The sequence below is a fragment of the Primulina eburnea genome, chromosome 1 (genome assembly GCF_022965805.1).
Source record: "Primulina eburnea isolate SZY01 chromosome 1, ASM2296580v1, whole genome shotgun sequence".
Lineage (NCBI taxonomy): Eukaryota > Viridiplantae > Streptophyta > Magnoliopsida > Lamiales > Gesneriaceae > Primulina > Primulina eburnea.
Genome location: NC_133101.1, coordinates 17,373,729 through 17,391,208, shown reverse-complemented (window position 1 = coordinate 17,391,208; position 17,480 = coordinate 17,373,729). Strand labels below are relative to the sequence as shown.

General features: G+C 36.3%; 1 protein-coding gene across 1 annotated transcript; it reads left to right on the top strand.

Moving 5' to 3' along the window:
- Positions 1–13,605: 13,605 nt before the first annotated feature.
- LOC140805165 (secreted RxLR effector protein 161-like) lies at positions 13,606–14,589 on the top strand. The gene is made up of 2 exons (XM_073161385.1): positions 13,606–14,136; positions 14,449–14,589. Exons 1-2 carry the CDS (start codon positions 13,606–13,608, stop codon positions 14,587–14,589), a joined length of 672 nt encoding a protein of 223 aa, XP_073017486.1.
- The last annotated feature ends 2,891 nt before the right edge of the window (positions 14,590–17,480 follow it).

Below are 17,480 nucleotides of genomic sequence, written 5' to 3'. Positions count from 1 at the left end.
CCCTCGCTGCATCAAAACACAACCCAATCCTCGGTGAGATGCATCACAATAAACAACAAAATCACCAGTACCTGACGGGATAGTCAACACCGGTGCACTGGTTAATCTCTTTTTCAATTCGAGGAAACTGGTCTCACATTCCTCAGACCAAACAAATGGAGCATTCTTCTGAGTCAACTGCGTAATCGGTTTGGCAATGCTCGAGAAATATTTAATAAATCGGTGATAATATCCTGCCAAACCCATAAAGCTGCGAATCTCTGGTACAGATGTCGGTCTTGGCCAAGAAATCACTGCCTCAACCTTGCTGGGATCAACAGATATCCCGTCTCCTGATATAATATGTCCCAGAAATATCACCTGTTTCAACCAGAACTCGCATTTCGACAATTTAGCATACAGTTTCTCAGCCCTCAAAATTCGTAACACAATTCTCAAATGTTCCGCATGCTCCATCATATTCTTAGAATAGATCAGAATATCATCGATGAAGATAATCACGAAATCATCGAGATATTTTTGAAAAACTCGGTTCATCAACCCCATAAAAACCGCCGGTGCATTAGTCAAACCAAATGGCATGACAATAAATTCATACTGTCCATACCTGGTTCTAAATGCGGTCTTGGAGATATCAGAATCCCTGACTCTCAGTTGATGGTATCCAGATCTCAGATCGATCTTGGAATACACCGAAGAACCCTGCAACTGATCAAATAAATCATCAATACGAGGCAATGGATATTTATTCTTTACCGTTGCCTTATTCAGTTGCCTGTAGTCGATACAAAGTCTCATCGACCCATCCTTCTTTCTCACGAACAGTACTGGAGCACCCCAAGGAGAAACACTTGGTCTGATATACCCCTTGGCCAGTAAATCCTCCAACTGTTCTTTCAATTCTTTTAATTCGATCGGTGCCATCCTGTAAGGAGCTCTCGAGATCGGAACTGTTCCTGGCATCAACTCGATGCTGAAGTCTATTTCTCGAATCGGAGGCAATCCAGGAATATCATCCGGAAAGACATCAGCAAACTCACACACCACCGGCAAGTCCGCCAGTGATGGGCTCGATTTCAGTAAATCAACTGAATATACCAGGAATCCATCCGCTCCTTTCTGCAATAATCGTGTCATATTCATTGCAGATATCAAAGGAATTCTGGCTCGAGAACACTTACCATAAAATTTCCACTCCTCAGCCATCTCAGGTCTGAATCTCACTATCTTGTGGAAACAATCGACTGTAGCCCTGTAATTGGTCAATGTATCAATACCTATAATACAATCAAAATCAGATATCCCAAGCACAATACAGTCCAACTCAATCTTATGCCCATCATACTGCAGTGTACAAAATTTCACAGACTTTACTGATATCAAACCTGTCCCTAACGGAGAGGAAACAGACACTACCACAGATAATGACTCAATAGGTAATGCATGACTCAGTGCAAACCTCTCAGAAATAAATGTATGTGATGCACCAGTATCAATCAATACGTACGCAGGATAACCAGAAATAAAACAGTTACCTGCTACAACGTCATCAGGTGCATCCTGTGCCTGCTCCTCGGTCAGAGCAAACACTCGGGCCTGCTGTCTCGGAGGCTGGCTCACTGTCTGGCTTCCTCCTGGCCTCTGCTGTGACTGGGTAGACGGTGCTGGCTGAAAAGAATGAACAGCAGATGGTCGTCTACCTGCCTGAGCCACTGATCCCGATGACTCAGCTGTCTGGAATCCCTGGGCACCTCTCTGGGGACACACTCGAGCAAAGTGTCCCTGCTGCTTGCAAATACGGCAGCTGCCAAACACTCCTCGGCACTGCTCAGTGGAATGCTTCCCTCCACAAGTATTGCAAATAGGTCCGGTATAGCTCTGGCTCTGTCGAGGACTCCCAGAACTAGAAGAACTGCTCCCTGACTTCTTGAACTGCTTTCCTCTCGTCTTCAAGAAGTCCTTCTTTCCGCCACTACTGCTGCCACCTTCAAATCGAGGAGGTGGTTGCTGGAATCCCGGTGCTGGAAGCATAAACGAAGCTCCTCTCTGTCTCATCAGACCGGCTTCGGCTCCTTTGGCTCTATTCAAAGCATCGGTAAAGTTGTTCGGTCTTTCCGTGTTTACCAAGGTGAATATTTCCGGATTCAGGCCGTTTATAAACTGATCCGCCACGGCCTCGTCATGATCCGCCACATGTGGAGCAAAGCGCAATAGGGAAGAAAACTTGGCCACGTATTCCTCGATGTTAAGTTAGCCCTGTCTCAAGTTCGCAAACTCGGCTCCCTTGTCCTTCCTGTATGACACTGGAAAGAACCTCTGATAGAATTCAGTTCTAAATACACTCCAGGTAATAATCGTACCTCGGTGTTCCAATGCCCTTTTTGTGTTGATCCACCAATTCTTGGCAATATCATGCAATTGGTGTCTTATCAGTTTCACCCTCTTCTCATCAGTATATTCCAACGAATCAAACATCATTTCTATATCATCCAGCCAACTTTCACAATCCACTGAATTTTCGGTTCCTTTCAAAGTGGGTGGATGGAATGATTGGAATCTTTTTAACAGTGTCTCCATTGGAGTGGCTGTAACGTCCATAGGAGGGTTCGATGTACTACCCTGTTCCGGTACTCTTCTCGGAGGCATATCTGAAACTCAAAAGGGTTAGCAATCCCAAACAAAATCCGGTTTCAATCCTCTTCCGATCATCTTACTGCTGATCCAGATTTAGATCCAATTCATATTCAATAACACATGTTTTCAAATCAAATCAGATAAACAGATAAACATGTATTATAAAGCAGTAAATCATGCTAGCAATCAAAAGCAAGGAAAGAAACCTCATTCTACCCCGCTCACTAGCTCCTATCTCAGTCTCAAGGATCTATCGCTCTGATACCACCTGTTGTGGGGACCCGGACGCTAATCAAGTTCTTAATCATAATTGGGACTAATTAATCAATTATAAAACAGGGTCTAAATTTTTTTTTTAAATGCGGAAAGTAGTGATAACAATCTAATATACAACTCAGTATATAATAAAGTACAAGTCCTGTACCAACTACAAATCAGTACAAACTAAGGTTTAAACATCTACTATCAAGTGTTCGAACCCTATATACAATCCCAGTCCGTAGTCTCCACTCTATCCCAATATCTCCTCATCTCCTGGACCCTGAACCTGTCCCACCTGTTGTCAAGTACACATACAAACAAGACAACAGCCGGATAACTCCGGTGAGAATAAATCCCAGTATAAATCAACGAACATGCAATCATATAATCAATATAAAGCATGAAACATATGACAGTAATACAAATCAAAATCAGAAATGTAAACACTATCAATCTGTCGACAATACTCGTGACTCCACGATTCAGACTAGACTCAATCCTAGCCTAGGGATCCCGGTGTCCAGATGTGGCATTCCTATATCGACAACCAGTAATAGAAAAGACTCCAGTTCTATCCAAGTCGATATAACCAAACATCCAGTGTCGAGACGCATCCGTCATAGACTGTGGTCTATCGCCATATCTTGTGACATCGTGCAATGTACCCGTGGTTACATGCCACTATCAGGTACGTCTATCACAAGATTACTCGTCTAATGCATGCTCCTATAACTCCATAGAACAAGCATTTAAATCAAATAATTAAATACAATGATAAAAAAATAATAAGTATGTGATTTAGGGAAACCCAAGTACATCCTACTTGAGTCGATGTCCCAATACACATTGACTTATACCTTTCGTTTGTCGGTTTCGGTCTGGAATCCAAACTCTGTCAATCCCTCAATCTGACAATGGTAATACCAATAATCTCATATCAATATACCTTCCAAATCAATAACAATCTAATTAATTTGGATTTAATTCAAAATCAACGGCACAACGGTACAATCTCAGTATCCCCGTCAATACCAAATCAACAGATATCAATTACAAATCATAACTCATGTCCATTACAATCTGTAATTCAATCACCATTCAAATCTGACTGGTATAAATCAATATATCCTAACAATTCATAACATTTCCATAATCAACCCATTTCTTAATCTGACTTCGATTCTATGATGTCTAACATGTCAAGAACATCATATATGAATTCCATTCAATTCTGACAAAATCATAATTTCAAGACATGTCAAAACGTAGTAAAACTTACGTCCAGTTGTAACCTACGTTGCTAGGAACTCGGTACTGAAGTCGGATTTAAAATCAGACGGACGGATTTCTCACAATCGCGATTTGAAGATTCAGGAACAATTTGGCCAAAGTTTTCCTTCGATTCTTGTTTCTGAAGGATTTTTAACGTTTGTATATATATATATACATCCGCGTGCATGCAGCCAAACAAGTGGCGAATTTTCATCTTGCATGACTCGCGCTCGGGCGGTAATAAATTACCTCTCGAGCGCGACATCTTCTGTCCAACGCTCGGCGTATCACACTTTGGCGCTCGGGCGGTTAAAAACTACCGCCCGGGCGCCACACCTTCTGTCCAAGATGTGTTGTTATCGAACTTTGGCGCTCGAGCGGTCATTTCTTACCGCTCGGGCGCCACTTGTTCTGTCCAACAATTCGCACCCTTCACATAACATCTTATTTCATGTCCCGATTAATCCTTTTATAATCATATCAAATTTATAACTCAATAATTACAGATTACCAGGATTAAATTTCCGGGCATTACAATGATTAACTCAAATTGCTATATATATACATTACTTAACATTTTTATATTATTTTAAACATTTTTTTCTTATCAACGTAGGACGGGAGTACTAAACCAAATTAGTTAATATGAGATAATCAATAATAATAATAATAATAATAATCTTCACATTTTTTAAATATTGTCCTACGATTAGAGCTATGAATTTCTATGATCTACTCAATTTTAAATATTATTCTAATTGCAATGATTAACGTAAAGATATGACAATCTGATGGCAGATAATCATTCGCGTATAATATAAGACAAATGGGCAACTTGGTTTAATTATCATCAATAAAAATAAATAAATTATTCCATGAAGCTTAGACTTCTTAATGTTATTAAATAATTACTGTATAAAGTCATTAATTTTGAAAGCAACTTATCTAATTAATTCATAAAACTTGAATTTCAAAATATAAAATAAATAAATTATATACCAATCCTTAATATTTAGGACGATTTTGTGTGAAAAGATGCAAAAAACCGCATATATTGCTATATATTTGTACTGAAAAATCAGATGAAAATCCTCTTCTTTTTTTTAAGTGACAAAAATTAAGGATGGATTCATAATTTTTAAATAAACTTCTTGATTACTTAAATTTAATTTTTTTTATTGAATTAGAAATTTTGACTTTTAAGTATATATGTTAATTTAAATGGTAAAGAGATAAACATACGAAACTAGAAAATTTTAAATATTCCGTGAATTGACCTACATAAATTTTTAGGCCAAAAATTTGTGTGAGACGGTCTCACGAGTCGTATTTGTGAGACAAATCTTTTATTTGGGTCACCCATGAAAATGTATTACTTTTTATGTTAAAAGTATTACCTTTTGTAAATATGGGTAGGATTGACCCGTCTCACAGATTATGATCCGTGAGACGGTCTCACATTAGACTTACTCAATTTTTAGTTCACAAAAGATATCAAGTTCACAAAATACGTGAATAAAATCTAATTTCATGCCACACTTCAACGAAAATCAGTTTACCTAAGTTTAAAATAGATTTTAGGCAAAAACTTGTATGAGACGGTCTCACGGGTCGTTTTTGTGAGACGGATCTCTTATTTGGATCACCTATGAAAAAATATTACTTTTTATGCTAAGAGTATTACTTTTTATTGTGAATGGGTAAGATTGACCCGTCTCACAGATTATGATCCGTGAGACGGTCTCATATGAGACTCACTCTAGATTTTATAATTTTAAAAGGAGTAGGTATTTAATAAGACGGTCTCACGGATCTTTTTCGTGAGACGGATCAACCATGTCCATATTTACAATAAAAATTAAAATATTTGATATAAAAAAATAATATTTTTTCGTGGTTGACCCATACAGAATATCTGTTTCACAAAATTGACCCGTGAGACCGTCTTACGCGATTTTTTCTGTTTTAAAAAATATCTATTATATTAAAACCAAATTTTGATTAATTTGAAGATCAAAATCCAATTGAATTTAGTTTATACGAATGTTTTTAAAATTTCCACTATACGAATGTTGTAGACGTAGTACCGACTAACGATAACATAATTTTTAATTAACGTTATTATTTTCGTCATAATAAATTAATAATTACATATTAAATTACGAAAACATGAGGTAATAGGTTAGAATTAAAACCATGTTTTCACAAAAAAATTAAAAAAAAAGTAGGAAAAAATTATTATTTAATTACTTCATTTGTTTTATTCGAAAGTACGTTACCGTAACAGCACTGTCACCACCATTTAAATATTGTTATTAAATGAAAATAACCCAGTTTTTTCACGTGCACAATTCGATTGTTGGCTACTCAGTCAAAAGGTGTTGATTGGTTAATGTTAGTGACGTACATGATGAGGACAGATGGACACAATTTTATATTAAATCGTTCATATATTATTATTATTTGAGTAAACTGATAATATATTATAATGTAACTTGTTATGGGAATTTGAATGGGTATCCACACCCATGTGATGTCGTGGAAAATATGATTTTCTCCGAATTTTTAGTACTCATGTTTAAATCGATCTATGTATGTATCAATAAAATTCACGAGCAGTCCAAAATATATATTCAAGAAAGAAAAGTATGACAAAAGGGCTCATGTATTCCTATCCGGAACGGCCCAACAAGTAATTTTTACAACTTTAATTTGTTATGAAAAATGGTCCAAAAACATGAAATTTCATTCACTTAGATATCTGAAATGACATCTTTATCGTCATAGGAAAGTTTCGTAGAACTCTTAACTTTTCGTATGAAGCTCGGAATTCAATTCCGTATATTGCTCTAAAATTTTCTTGACATATTCTTTCAATTCATATGTCTATCAAAAATTTCTATTTTTGAAAAATTCTCGAAAATATCCCGTTCAACTCGTTTCTTGAACCACTTGTCGAATTTTTGAGGAATTATATTAGAGAGACAGTTAGTATTTGTATACAATGTTAAGAATATACCTATCAGAGATAAGTTAGCTTGTGATTCTGACTTGAGATGAAAGATTTGACTCATAGATGATAAATTATCTATGAAAAACTAATATGATAAAATCTAATATAAGAATTATATAATATGTTTTGGGTATTCTAATATAGAAGTTGGTTCTGTGTCAATAGTTAATTAGGTTGGCATTAAGTTTGGGTTATTAAGAATACTAAGCTAACTTTAAATACATGAGATCTTGTAATATCTTGTTTGAAATTAATATTAGAAATAATATGTAATATCTACTCGTTCTAAATTGCGGAATTTTTTTTTTTTTTTTTTTAATAAAGCTCTCATTTTGAAAATAACATTTAAAAGTTATCATAATTAATTACCAATAAAATATACGGAGTAAAAGAAGTGAGTAAAATCCAACATCCAACAGTAAAATATAAACAGCAGATAAAATCATCATATCATCTCCAAAACATAAAATCATAAAGTGCGGAAAAATCTTAGGTCCTCGGGTCATGTCGCCCACCAGGTCCGCTGACTCAGAGTCCAACACCTCCAGTCTCCTCGACATCGAACTCACCTGCATCACACACGCCTAGTGAGTCTAAAGACTCAACACACCTGTACCAGTAATAACAAATACATATACATAGCACACAGCAGTGAAAAATATCATACTCAACATAACTTTCATGAACTTAGAAGCGTAATGTAAACGTGTCGTATAAAATCATGTCGTGTCAAATCATGTCATCTCATATCATGTCATCGCATATAATCTTATACGTGTCAAAACAGCTCATCGTGTCATCAATAACTTAAACATTTTATTTTAATTGTTATGGGAATTTGAATGGGTATCCACACCCATGTGATGTTATGGAAAATATGATTTTCTCCGAATTTTTAGTACTCATGTTTAAATCGATCTATGTATGTATCAATAAAATTCACGAGCAGTCCAAAATATATATTCAAGAAAGAAAAGTATGACAAAAGGGCTCATGTATTCCTATCCGGAACGGCCCAACAAGTAATTTTTACAACTTTAATTTGTTATGAGAAATGGTCCAAAAACATGAAATTTCATTCACTTAGATATCTGAAATGACATCTTTGTCGTTATAAGAAAGTTTCGTAGAACTCGTAACTTTTTGTAGGAAGCTCGGTGAAGGGAAATATGATTTCTAATTTTAATTGATATATCATATGGATTTAAAATTATTTCCCTAATATTTTGTTTCTTTATTAATCTAATTGAGTTTATTATTTAATATGATTTTGTCTTTCTTAGATAATGAGATAATCATTCAAATATATTCAACGATATGTTATTTATTGATGAGATATAATATTGGTATTTCAAAAGAGTTTATTCTTAATAAAACTCTTATTTTTCCTTGTGAAATAGGTTTCTTTATGGAATGAAACTCTACATCTATAAATAAGATACCAAGGACATCATTGTTTTTTTCTTCCTCTCGGTCAATATTCACTCGTGCACGTTCAGAATTTCAGAGAAAATCATATTCAAGAGACGTGCTGTGTTTTGAAGAGTGGTGATCTCGTGTTGCTCTGAATATTGCCAACATCTACAGACAACATCCGTAACGATGTTGACTGAAGATTACATCTAATTGATCGTGCTTTTCGGGATCACGTTTTGCTTTCTTATTTACGTTTTAATATGGTTTGTAGTTTTTAGAAAGCTTTATTTTTCTCAAAGTGTTGAGGAAATTGATTTTTGTCATAATCACTAGTGTTAGGTTTTTGTAAACGATTGAGTTTTCTAGTGATTAATTTTTGTCATAAGACACCGCACAAGTATTTATACTTGTGCATATTTAATCTCGTCCATTTATTTATGTTGAGCGAATTTGTGTTACAAACTTTATTTTTCCGCTGCATGTTGTCCGAAATGTTGTAACATTTGGAACAACATTTAATTCTGATAAAACACAAATTCTCTGTTTTACATCCTATACTGATATTTTCATTATTTTTGACATATGTCGGATAAAATAATCCTAACAAGTGGTATCAGAGCCTACTCTTGATATACTAAGTGCTGATTCTGGTTTTTTGTTTTGTTTGACAGAACTAATCAAATGGATAATTCATTTGCAAGCGCAGCACTTCGACCATCAGTTCTAGATGGTACCAATTACAGCCTATGGAAGGTCAAAATAAGATACTACATAAAATCTCTAGATGAACGGGCATGGCAGCGTGTCATCAATGGATGGACTCCACCGGTCATGTTAGATCAAGAGGGTGACAAATGGCCAAAGCCTGAAACTGACTGGACTGCTGATGAAGTGCAAAATTCGAACCACAACTCAAAGGCTTTGAATGCTATATTCACATCGGTTGACATGAACATGTTGAGTTTAATCACAAACTGTACTTCGGCTAAAAGTGCATGGGATATTCTCCAAAGACACTGTGAAGGGTCTGAGAGTGTGTGACGAACCAGATTGAGGATTCTTACTTCCAAATTCGAGATGATGAGGATGAAAGAATCTGAGAACATACTCGAGTACGATCGCCGCCTACGGGAAATTGCTAATGAGGCATTCAGTGTTGGAGAATCCATCTCCAATGAGCGTCTACTTAGCAAGGTTCTCCGTTCTCTGCCCGAAAGATTCACCATAAAAATTTGCGCAATAGATGAGGCTAAGGACACTTCTCAGATGGCATTGGAAGACCTTATCAGTTCATTACGCACTTTTGAGATGAACCTGGACATGCAGAAGAAGGACACAGGGAAGATAGTTGCACTCCAAGCCTCAAATGACTCCTATAATGAACTTCTTCAAATATCTGAAGAAGTAAATGATTCTGATCTCTGCGAGGATTCTATCTCTTTTATCACAAAGAAATTTGGTGATTACTTGAAAAAAATCCGAGATAAAAAGAAGGATGCACAACCATCTAAATTTACTAGCTTTCCTGCACCAGAAAAATCACAAAAGTACCCTGCCAAGCAACAATTTCAACCAAAGAATGAAGACAAGGGACAATACAATTCAAAAAGGTATGATTCGGTGTAGTGTAGAGAGTGCAAGGGTTTTGGACACTATGCCAATGAATGTGCCAACCGATTGCGAAAAAACAAAGGCTATAATATGTCTCTAAGCGATGAAGAATCCGATGCTGAGGAGAAATCCACTGATGAAGAAAATCAAACCTCCTTGACTGCATTATTGACAGAAAATCGCAGACTACAGGTGAATCCTTTAAGTGTGGCCCTAGGTGTTGCCACACCTGGCCGCAAAATCTGCAAAAATTCAGTGTGCTTGAATCCACAACTTCTGGAAATTTGAGTGGAGATGATGAATCAGAAGCTGATGATGAAGAAATCACTCTTGAAAGTGTGCAAAAGCTTTATGAAGAGTTATTTGAAGATTGGACCCAAAGAAACAAGTTGAACTCAAGTCTTGTGAAAGAGAACACTGATCTAAAAGCCTTAGTTGCCAAACTTGAGGTAATTTTGAGCAAAAAGGATTTGGAACTTGGAAAGACCAAAGAAGAACTTCAAAAGGCAACTGAAACCTTGGCCAAATTTAATTCGAGCACATCAAGCTCGAAACCATTCTTTCAATGGGAAGAGATGACAAGAAGGGTTTGGGATTTAAAGACAGTGTATATGAAACTGGTGAATCTTCAAATTCCACTGTATTTGTGAAAGGAAAAACTGAAACACTCACACCGCCACAATCTACATCTTCAACCAAAAGCTTTCCACCGAAAAGACAACCCACTACATTTGTTACTAAAAAGAAAGATGAAGTTACGTATGCCATTACTGCTTTAAGCCTGGTCATATCAGGCCTTACTGTTTTAAACTCAGGGATGATCGCATGAATAAAAAGTCGAGTCGGATGTTGCCCCGAAAGTTGTCCAACATTTCCCGCAACACCTCCCACCATCGACCTACAGTAAGACAAATTTGGGTCCCAAAGGTAAAAACTCACTGTAAAGTTGTTTATACTTCGTTTAAGACTAATACTGCAGGTCATTGGTACTTTGATAGTGGAAGCTCACGCCACATGACGGGATCACGAAATACCTCACCGATTATGTTGAGCAAAAATGTGGTAGAGTGACGTATGGAGGGGGAGCTAAAGGAAAAATTGTTGGAAAGGGTACTTTGAATGTTGAAGGACTACCAAAGATCCACAATGTGCTTCATGTTGAAGGATTAAATTCCAATCTTATAAGCATAAGCCAATTGTGTGATGATAATTTACTTGTTAAGTTTGATAAACATAATTGTGAAGTTTTTGATGAAGCCAACATGTGCATTATGACAGGTACAAGGTCCTCAGACAATTGCTATTAAATAGGTGAAGAACTTTCATGCAAACATGTGCAAATCACTGAACTTGATCTTTGGCATCAAAAACTCGGTCATGAAAACTTCAAAAACCTAAAGAATCTGAGTAAGTACGATGCAGTTATAGGTATGCCTAATCTCTCTTCTGGTGTACCATATGTGTACGGAGATTGTCAAAAAGGTAAACTGACTCGCGTGTCGCATCCAATGTTGCCAACATCTGGGCCAACACGTTGTCTGGAGTTACTTCACATGGATCTTATGGGTCCTATGGAAGTGGAAAGCCTCAGAGGTAAGAAATATTCTTTTGTGTGTGTTGATGATTTCTCACGTTTCTCTTGGGTCAGCTTTATTAGAGAGAAATCAGATACTTTCGATGTATTAAAAAATTTGATTACAAGAATCACCAACTTCCATGACCAGAAGGTAAGAAGAATCAGAACTGATTACGTTAAAGAATTTGAAAACATTTCTTTCTCATCCTTCTGTGACAGGAAAGGTATCTCACAAGAATTTTCAGCACTAAAACTCCCCAACAAAATGACATTGCCGAACGCAAGAACAGGACTTTGCAAGAAATGGGAAAAGTAATGCTAGCTTCAAAAAACATTGCAAAGCGTTTTTGGGCAGAGACACTTAACACGGATTGTCACATTTCAAATATGGTGTATTTAAGAAGTGGATCAACCATGATTTCTTATGAAATTATCATGGGAAAGAAGCCCAACCTTAAGTATTTTCATGTTTTTGGCTATGTGTGTTACACTTTGAATGACAAGGATCAACTTGCTAAGTTCGCTTCAAAGAGTGATAAGTGTTTGTTCTTGAGATATGCCACTAATAGTCGTGCTTATCGAATTTTTAACTTAAGAACCAGGACTATTATGGAATCTATTAATGTTGTCTTTAATGATTGTGCAGATCTCAAGAAGAAAACTGCTGAAGATGACGTTGAAGATCTTCTGAAATCTCAAACCTCACTGGAAAATACAGATGTTGTCCCAGATGTTGCATGTTGTCCCAGATGTTGCAACATCTGGCACAACACGTGATAATGAAGTCACCAACCCAGAAGAAGATGATCACAGCAATAATGAGGCAGCAGATGATGAACCGTGTATTCCAAGCAAAATCCAAAGGAACCATCCATCATCTCAAATCATTGGAGGAATGCGTGAGGATGTCCAAACCAGGAAGAAAGATAAATTTGACTACCGAAAGATGGTTGGACTAGTGTGCATGAGTACGATGTACTCACAGGTTAGATTCTCATGCTTTGTATCCCATATTGAACCTAAAAATGTCGACGAAGCTCTAAAAGATGAGTTTTGGATCAATGCCATGCATGATGAACTGGAAGAGTTTGTTCGAAATGATGTTTGGGATTTAGTTCCTCCTCCTGACCATGGCAATATAATTGGAACAAAGTGGGTTTTTAAAAATAAATCTGATGAATCAGGAAACATCATTCGAAACAAAGCAAGATTGGTTGCTCAAAGGTACACACAGGTTGAAGGGGTTGATTTCGATGAGACCTTTGCTCATGTTGCCCGCATTGAGTCAATCCGACTTCTGCTAGCCATTGCATGCTACATGAAAATAAAACTATTTCAAATGGATGTTAAAAGTGCATTTTTGAATGGGATTTTGTGTTCAGAAGTATATGTTAGACAACCTAAAGGATTTGAAGATCCACATAATCTTGATCATATATACAAGTTGAAAAAGGCTCTCTATGGTTTGAAGCAAGCACCTCGTGCTTGGTATGACAGATTGGCTGAATACCTACTCGAAATTGGATTCAAACGAGGTGAGGTAGATAAAACTCTCTTTATTCAGAAATCCAAAGGTGAGATCCTCATTTGTCAAATCTATGTTGATGATATCATTTTCGTCTCTTCATCCCAAAAGCATGCTAATGATTTTGTTGAATGCATGTCTACTACATTTGAAATGAGCATGGTTGGTGAATTACACTTTTTTCTTGGTGTGCAAATCAAATAAATGCATGATGAAATCTTCTTATGTCAAAGTAAGTATGCTAAGAATCTAGTAAAGAAATTTGCAAATGAAAACACCAAGCACATGAAAACACCTATGGGCTCAAATGAAAAGTTATCCAAAGATGTTGCGGCCGAAGATGTTGACAACACCCTTTACCGCAGCATCATAGGAAGCCTTCTGTACTTGATTGATAGCCGCCCAGACTTAATGTTTAGTGTTTGTTTGTGTGCTAGATACCAATCTAATCCTAAGATTTCTCACTTAAAAGCCGTAAAACGTATCTTACGATACATAGCCGGAACCATTGACTTAGGATTATGGTATACACACGAAACCAACTCAAATCTAGTAGGGTTTTCTGATGCTGATTGGGCTAGGGATTTGGATGATAGAAAAAGTACTTCTGGTGGGTGTTTCTATCTTGGAAATAATTTGATATCATGGCATAGTAGAAAACAGAACTGTGTATCACTTTCAACTTCTGAATCCGAATATGTGGCAGCCGGAAGTGGTTGCACTCAACTTTTATGGATGAATCAAATGATAGAAGATTATGGGCTTAAGAGTGAACCTTTAGTTATGTACTGTGATAATTCAAGTGTCATTAACATTTCAAAAAATCCAGTACAACACTCTCAAACAAAGCACATTGACATAAGACATCATTTTATTCGAGATCTTGTAGAGAAAGGATTGGTTTGAATGGAGTTTGTTAATACCGATAACCAACTAGCCGACATATTCACCAAAGCATTGGATTTTGAAAGGTTTTCCAACCTTAGGAAATCTCTCAGCATGTTTTCTGCCTAATCATTCTTGGATGTTGTCTTAGATGTTACAACATCTCGGACAACATCTCATTTGCATATGCATCTTTAGGACTTAGACATACTGCATTGCATTCATACTGTGATATGGTGTGTTGAAACTGTGTAGCATAATTTTCTGATGCACTTAGCAATGGTGAATGTAGTGCACGAAGGAGATGAGCTAAAGTTGGAAGATATTCCAGTAATACGAGAATTTCAGACATTTTTGAAGAAGGGCTTCTTGGAAAGGTCTTGGACCGTGAAGTAGAGTTCGAGATAAATTTGGTACATGGTATTGCATCAATCTCCAATACACCATGCCGAAGGGCTCCCAGCTGAACTCAAGGAGCTAAAAGAACAACTCTAAGAGTTGTTAGTGAAACATCCCTTACCTCTTACTTTAAATAAATAATACTAGAATTTTTTTTATATCTTCATAAATACCAAAACATAAATCCATATTTAAGAAAAATCGGAATTTGCGATAAAAATCCATAAATCGGAATTTGCGTTAAATCAATCATACAAAATCCGACATCTAAAATTTTAAATGAAACATAGATCGCTCTTTAAAATAATCCTCAAAATTTTAATCAAAACTTTGATTATCATAATATTGTGAAAAACTTAAGGTCTTTGGGAGTGTACTGTCATGCCCGATCCACTCAAGTGTCTGAGCCTCCCTCAACATCATCCTTACCTGTGATCATTCAAATTTAGTGAGTTTAACGATTCAACATGGCTAAACCATACGTAACGAGTACTATATATACATGCACATATATCTTTAAAAGAATATTTTTAATAAAATAAGCTGATATAAAAACTCGTAAACATATAAAAAAAATTCGTAAATCATTGAAGGACATAATATCATAACGAATTTCCTCATCATAAATTATTTTAGTGAAGTTTGATACTTGAAATGACTATCCTTTATCGTTTATCCTCTGTTCGATTGATCAATTTGGTACCTGGTGGCGGGGCGTTGGCAACTCTCGTTACTGGGCTGTGGCCTAAAATAAAGTAAGTTCACCGCTCTTTCTTAAGACAGATCCCCCACTCATCCTCGAAGTAACTGTCAATTCACATCCTTCAAAATATTTTTCCTTTCCTTTTATTTATAACATATCATATCCTCCAAAATCGTAAAATAAGAATTTTCGGGAAAATCACTCAATTGTAGCATTTATAATAAAAATATCATAGATTCACCATAATCATTTTAAAAAATCATTTAACATGTATTATGACCCATCGGGACACTGCCAGGACATTCGAATTACCCGGCACATAAAATGAAAATTTTACCCCTGGACCTCAAAGTTCTCGTTTTTGAATTCCAAACCATTGATTTATTCAACTTAATCGCTAAACCGTAATTTCTTTTCATAACCCTATTTAACTCAGAACTTTATAACTTTTTCCCAAACTTGAACCACGACTTACTAGACCCTAGTCCACCCTTGTGAGCCTTGGTCCAGCCCACACAAGACCACGGTCCAGCCTCTTTCCTCATCCCTAGCCAAACAACACAGTTTTCCCATAATCGCGCATTGTGGCCCCCTTTTTCCAATTAGCCACCTTCGACCAGCCACTAGCTAGACCAACTCCAGCCCCTTATCCACCCTCCTAGGACCCTACTGGAACTCTCACGCACCAGCTCCTGCGCATAGCCCACCATGTGTGGTCTTTCCCCCTTTCTTTCCCCAAAACCAAACCCAACACATGCAATACACCCTAACCAAGGCTCAGTACTTTCCCCTCCCGTTCCAGCCCTTTTCTAACCTGTATGAGACTCTCTTTAGGATTTCTAATCATCGTCTTCCTTTTCCTTAATGGCAGCGAGTCCCTAGGAATCATAACGTGACCCAAACGTGCATTAAAAAGTTCGAAACTTTAAAATAAATTATTCAAAACATTAATAAAACTTGATCATCATGTTTTTCATTCAAAATATCATAAACATGAATAATATGGTTTAAATGATGCAAAAAAGAAAGGTTTGGAACTTGCTTTTGTGTTTAAAACGCTCGAAATATGATTATTGGTGCGGTGGAACGTCGGTAACGAACGGAGGACGATTTCTACCCTTTTTTCTCTAAAAAAACCCACCGAAAACCCACCTTGAGATGAAAAGGCGTCGGGTGATTATTTGTGGAAGGAAGAACGGGGAAGAAAATTGAAGAACGATGGAGAAAAAAAATTGAAATTCCCTTTGCTAGCTTCCCAGGTTTCGGCCCTTCCTTCCCTTCAGTTTCAATTCACGTGAAATTGGTGTGTTTTACAATGTGTGTGTAGGTGTTTAGGGGGGGTGGTGTGTAGGACTCTTTTAAAAACAATTTAAAAAGATTTTCTAAACACTTAATTAATGGATTTAATTAACCTTAGTTTTTAAATAAATAATTAGACCCATTAAAATGAATAAAATCAGGCATCAAATTAAAAGGTTTAAAAATGCATATTTTTCAAAATCCCTTAAAATTAAATAAAATTTCTTAGTGCCACTAATTAATTTAAATTTGACCTTAAAAATGGAAAAAAAATTCTTAAATTATTTAAATTAATTTTTTCTTAACTAAAAAAAATTAGTTTTTAAATCTTTAACATCATAATTGTCTTCGGTCCTCCGTCCTCGACTAAACACCGATGTTCGTTTGAAAATCTTTAAATTATTAAATCAAGAAAAATTACACAATTAATCATTTAGTCAATCAAAATATATCATTCATTAATTCAAAATCATTTAATTAAAATATTTTACCAATTGAATAATTTTCTTGCATGATGTTACTAGTCTCCCCCTTTAAATAAAATTTCGTCCTCGAAATTATGACTCACCGAACAACTCCGGATAGCGACTCTTCATGTCAATCTCGGTCTCCCAAGTAGCTTCTTTCTCCGAGTTATTCAACAACTTGATTTTGACCATCTTTATCACCTTAATCCGCAGCTTTCTCTCATGTCTGCTCAAAATTGTTTGGTGTAAACTATAGTGGCTCAAAATTCAGTACATGTGAAGAATTTTTGACATGTACTTGCGGAGCATAGATACATGGAAAACATTATGAACTCCAGCAAGATTAGGTGGTACACCACTCTATAAGCTACGCTCCGACTCTCTCTAAGATCTCGAATGGTCCAATGAATCTTGGAATA